At 38.1% G+C, this 4,337-nt stretch overlaps 1 protein-coding gene across 2 annotated transcripts in view; it reads left to right on the forward strand.

The window, feature by feature from the left end:
- The first annotated feature begins 1,523 nt into the window (after positions 1-1,523).
- The window catches only part of LOC122063935 (caltractin-like), a 21,004-nt gene continuing 18,190 nt past the window's right edge, over positions 1,524-4,337 (forward strand). Inside the window, exons 1-4 of one of the 2 annotated variants that reach the window (XM_042627609.1) lie at positions 1,525-1,799; positions 3,929-4,049; positions 4,153-4,189; positions 4,272-4,299. In XM_042627609.1, coding sequence (XP_042483543.1) covers positions 1,797-1,799; positions 3,929-4,049; positions 4,153-4,189; positions 4,272-4,299 — 189 coding nt within the window. In that variant the 5' untranslated portion in view covers positions 1,525-1,796. Of the gene's footprint in view, positions 1,800-3,928; positions 4,050-4,152; positions 4,190-4,271; positions 4,300-4,337 lie in introns of both variants that reach the window. The other variant, XM_042627610.1, reaches the window with a different exon arrangement.

Below are 4,337 nucleotides of genomic sequence, written 5' to 3' on the forward strand. Positions count from 1 at the left end.
AGAGACAGAATTTTTCTGTTTTTCTTGTAGGCATGAAAGTCATTTTATTTTTCCCTGTGTCCAGATGTAGAAGCCATGCTGCCTCTAAGCTCGTTTACCCATTATATAGTGTATAGAACGTTGTTTCTACGGTGTGGGGGGCCACCTAGTGCTAAGGGCCCATTTGTTTAGGGGGATTTTGATGGAGTGGGATTTAAGTGATGGGAGAATTATACTTATTTTCCCAAAAGCATAGTAAAGTCATGTGTTTAGATATAATGGGGTGGGAAATATTCTAGACAACATTAGGAGATGAGCTTTACTGTCTGCTGATGTGACGTTCACTCCATTCCCTTCCAAAGTCCTACCAAATTGGTGGAACTTTGTGAGGTGGGAAGTCATTATAATTAATGACTCTCTTTCTTCATTCTCCTGTTCTCTCTCTCCCACAGCTATACGTTAACCAAACAAGGTTGGGGTTGGAAAATTAAACTTTATTTTCCTTATGATTAACCCACCAACCTGTGGGACCCCAAACTCCCCTCTAAACAAACGAGGCCTAATAGTTTTTAGGATGATTTACATCAACCTCCCCTGGGGTTTCACTATATCACATCCTCCCCTTAAAATTCTATTTATTATATTTAAACCCACCAAAACTAACATCGTGAGAGAGTTCATAATTGCCTCCTTCATATACTATACATTATGGGAAAAAGCTTTTACAAAAAAAAAAAAAAAAAAAAAAAAGGGTAAGAGAATCTTGTTGATTGCGTGGCCACTGTACCAGTGTACAAGCCAATGGAAAGCATCCACGCTGGTAATAATGTGGTCTTTTCATACTTGCCTCTGTTTAGATGTAAAACCACACAAACGGGCAGGATAAAAAAAAATAATAGGGGAGAGCATTTTCTAAAAGGTAGTGTGGTCCTTTTACCAACATGGGGACCAACGAGAATAGGGGTGTCAATTCCTAAACCGAATTGGTAAAATCGGTCGGATTGAACCGAACCGAAGCCTTATTGGTTCGGTTCGGTTTGGAGTATTGTAACCCCAAAACCAAATCGAACCGCACCGGAAATCGGATGAACCCGAAACCAAACCGAAACAGCTCAAAACCCGGACCGAAACCAAAACCAAACCGGTAAGAAATCGAAACACTCCAAAATTCATTAAAAAAATCAAAATTTGTATAGTTTTGCATACATTTGTATGGAAAGTCGAATCCAAACTGGACCAAAAACCAAAACCAACCCAGTTACAAATCGATTTAAGAAACCGAATACAAACCGAAATCAAACCGCACCGAAACCGAAACCAAACCGAAACTAGAATTTCCTTAATGGTTCGGTTTCGGTTTCAGCTTTCCCACACCGAAACCAACTCAACTCGGACCGAAATTGAACCAGACCGACCGATTGACACCCCTAAACGAGAACTTACGTAAGTCATTTTGTTATTTTCATTGTTTAGGTGTAGAAGCATGCTGCCTTTAGGCTTGTTTACCCCTTTACCCAATTATACAGCGTACAGAACGTTGGTTCTACAGCGTGGGGGACGCCAAGCGCTAATGGTTTTTCCGGTTTAAGTGCAGAATTTTCTTTGCGCGTGGTTTGGACTTTAGTATTACCACATATCAGTTCATCGTCTTTATTGACTCGGGTGGTACAAGAGCCAGAAGCTTCAAGTTACACAGCCTGGGCACTGTTGCAGCACAGAAGCGATAGAAGAGACAGTGAAAAACACAAAACAGCGCGTAGCAGAAGCGAAGAGATAGCAAACAATATCGTGTTCGGGCAACACCTCCACCGGAAACAATGGTGCGTCTATTTGATCAACTTTCCCTTTTAATGTTTTCTCCTCTTTTGCCCAATTGTTCTTCGTTTCAATCGGTTTTGAATCTGTTCTCACTTCCTCTCTCCCTTTTCTGATTCTCCCGTTGGGCTACAAGAACATATCAATCTTCTCTGTGATTTCCGACTGGTGATATTTCGGTTAATTTTGGTTTCACGTTTGTATTAACATCGTGTATGCCCAGGAAGAAGAGAATTGTTGGACATTCGTATGGGTTTCCAACAAATCATAGAGATTGAGGGCCGGGGGATGGGGTTAGTATTGTTTTGTTGAAAATAGAAGGATTATGGATTGGAGGTCACTGAATAAATGTTGTAAGTGAAAATTCAAACTGGAACAAGGTTTTGAAATATTTTTGTTTGGTTGGAAGTGGCCAACCCCTTCATTCATCCTCCTGAGGAACTTTTGAGTGTTCCAATTGATGAAAATTCGAGAATACTTGGGCATTGTTTGGATACGTCTTACACAGGTATACTGTTTCTTGAGCTAAAGAGAGAAAGAGAGAGGGAGAGAGAGGGAGTACCCGAAATTCAGCATGGAATTTTCTCAACTCATTCCCGCACTTCTGTGAAAGTTTCACATGACCTAAACCAGGAAATCCTCTATCCACTCTTTGTAACTCCTTTTTGTTTTTTCTTCTTTCAAATTCTTGTGTTGGGAGTGATCATTATCTAGTAAAAACTTTTGATAGGATTTAGTAAGGCAAGCAAATGGAGAGGAAAGGGGTTTGAACTTGAAGTTTGAAAATGGACTCGGGAAACATTTCATAGCAATTAGTGATGTCTCAACTTGGCCAACTCAATTAAGCCCTTTCCAATTAAATGGGGTTGGATACATGGGTCCTATTTTATAACAATCATATCCCAACCTCCTCCCCAGCTTCCCCTCCCTCCCCCCAAAACCCCAACCCAAAGTAAATAAATAAATGAAAAGGACCTCTTTTACATTGACATTATTGATAAGATACAAAAATGTAAATGCTTGTGGTACACAAGGAAAATCTATTAAACACAGCTTCAGCATGAACTGGTTATTTAGACCAATTTGCATTATAAAATTATGGCAACCTTTTCGGTCCTCAACTCATATTCTTACTTTACTTTCAGGATTTTTTTTTTTTTTTTTTAACCGATAGGAAAGATCTGCACTGTGATTGAGACTTCGAAGAATTGGTTGATGTCTGTTTGAAATCTTTTTATTAGATAGAATGACAAGTGTGGACATGATAATACATTATTATCTTCTGTTCTGGTTCAAGCTATCCAGGTTTATTGTAGTTGGAATTGTGTTATCAAGAGTTTTCTCTGTCCCACTGATCTATGAAATCACTCATAAAAAGCATGATCTCCCTTCATGAGAACATCAGTATGATTTGCAAACTAGATAGTAGAAAGATATCTGCAGAAGAAGAGATGTATGGGAGGTAATGTGTTGAAGTATATGATCCTTTCAATCAGATCACTGGGAATTGTAGTTCTTCATGCTTAGGATGGCAGAACATGTACAGAATCTGTCCTTGCAGACTATAACCTTGTTCTGTCATGAATTACCATCAGGGATTTACTCATCAAGAGGGAGATGGAGTTAGGTGGGTTGGACTGCATGTAGCATACTTACGCTTAAAAAGCCTTCCTGGACCTCCAATAGTCCAATATTATCTGCCAAATATGAGGACATGAAATGCCTTATCGGTACTCATTATGCATAGATGACCTAGTTTCCTTCATTTTTTGAATTGTTACAGTAACTGACGAGAAGTTGTATTGCATGGGTAAGTGAACTTTTTGTGAATCAGCTCTAGGATTATATTTACCTACCATATAAGAGATCAAGAGCTTATTAATCATATGACAAACAGTATGATTTCGAAATTTAAAATGGAAAAGGAGGTAATGGATTTTTTTTTTTAAAGGAAAAAAAGAAAAGGGCTACTTATACCAGTTCTATCAGCAACTTGTATTTCTGAAATTTCTTTTTCTAGTTGATATTATTTCAAAAATGTCTATGAAGATAAATATATTGTTTAAACTTTTAAGACTTAATCGTTTGGTGAAAAGAAGTTTTTCCTAACATTTATTGCTCATGTCTTTGTTAGGCAAGCCTTTATGGAGCACAGTCTAGGAAGGACAAAACTAGAGGGAGACATCATGGTTTAACAACACAGAAGAAGCAAGAGATAAAGGAAGCATTTGATCTATTTGATACCGATAACTCAGGTCAACATCGTGTATAATATTATAAGTGGCGCTAATGTGTATATGTGTTGCATTCTTTTCTTTGGTCAAATTGATTGGATTGCTTTTATCTGTTTTTTTTTAGGTACCATTGATGCCAAAGAGTTGAATATTGCCATGAGGTATTAATGCTTTCATTCAACCTGACTAAACTGTTAATTTAAGGTCATGCAAAAAATTGACACTTAAATGACTTCTGTGCAGAGCCTTGGGATTTGAAATGACAGAGGAGGTATTACTTTCTCCTTGGTTATTTTCCTGGTGTGTGCT

This window comes from Macadamia integrifolia, unplaced genomic scaffold (assembly GCF_013358625.1).
Source record: "Macadamia integrifolia cultivar HAES 741 unplaced genomic scaffold, SCU_Mint_v3 scaffold1495, whole genome shotgun sequence".
Lineage (NCBI taxonomy): Eukaryota > Viridiplantae > Streptophyta > Magnoliopsida > Proteales > Proteaceae > Macadamia > Macadamia integrifolia.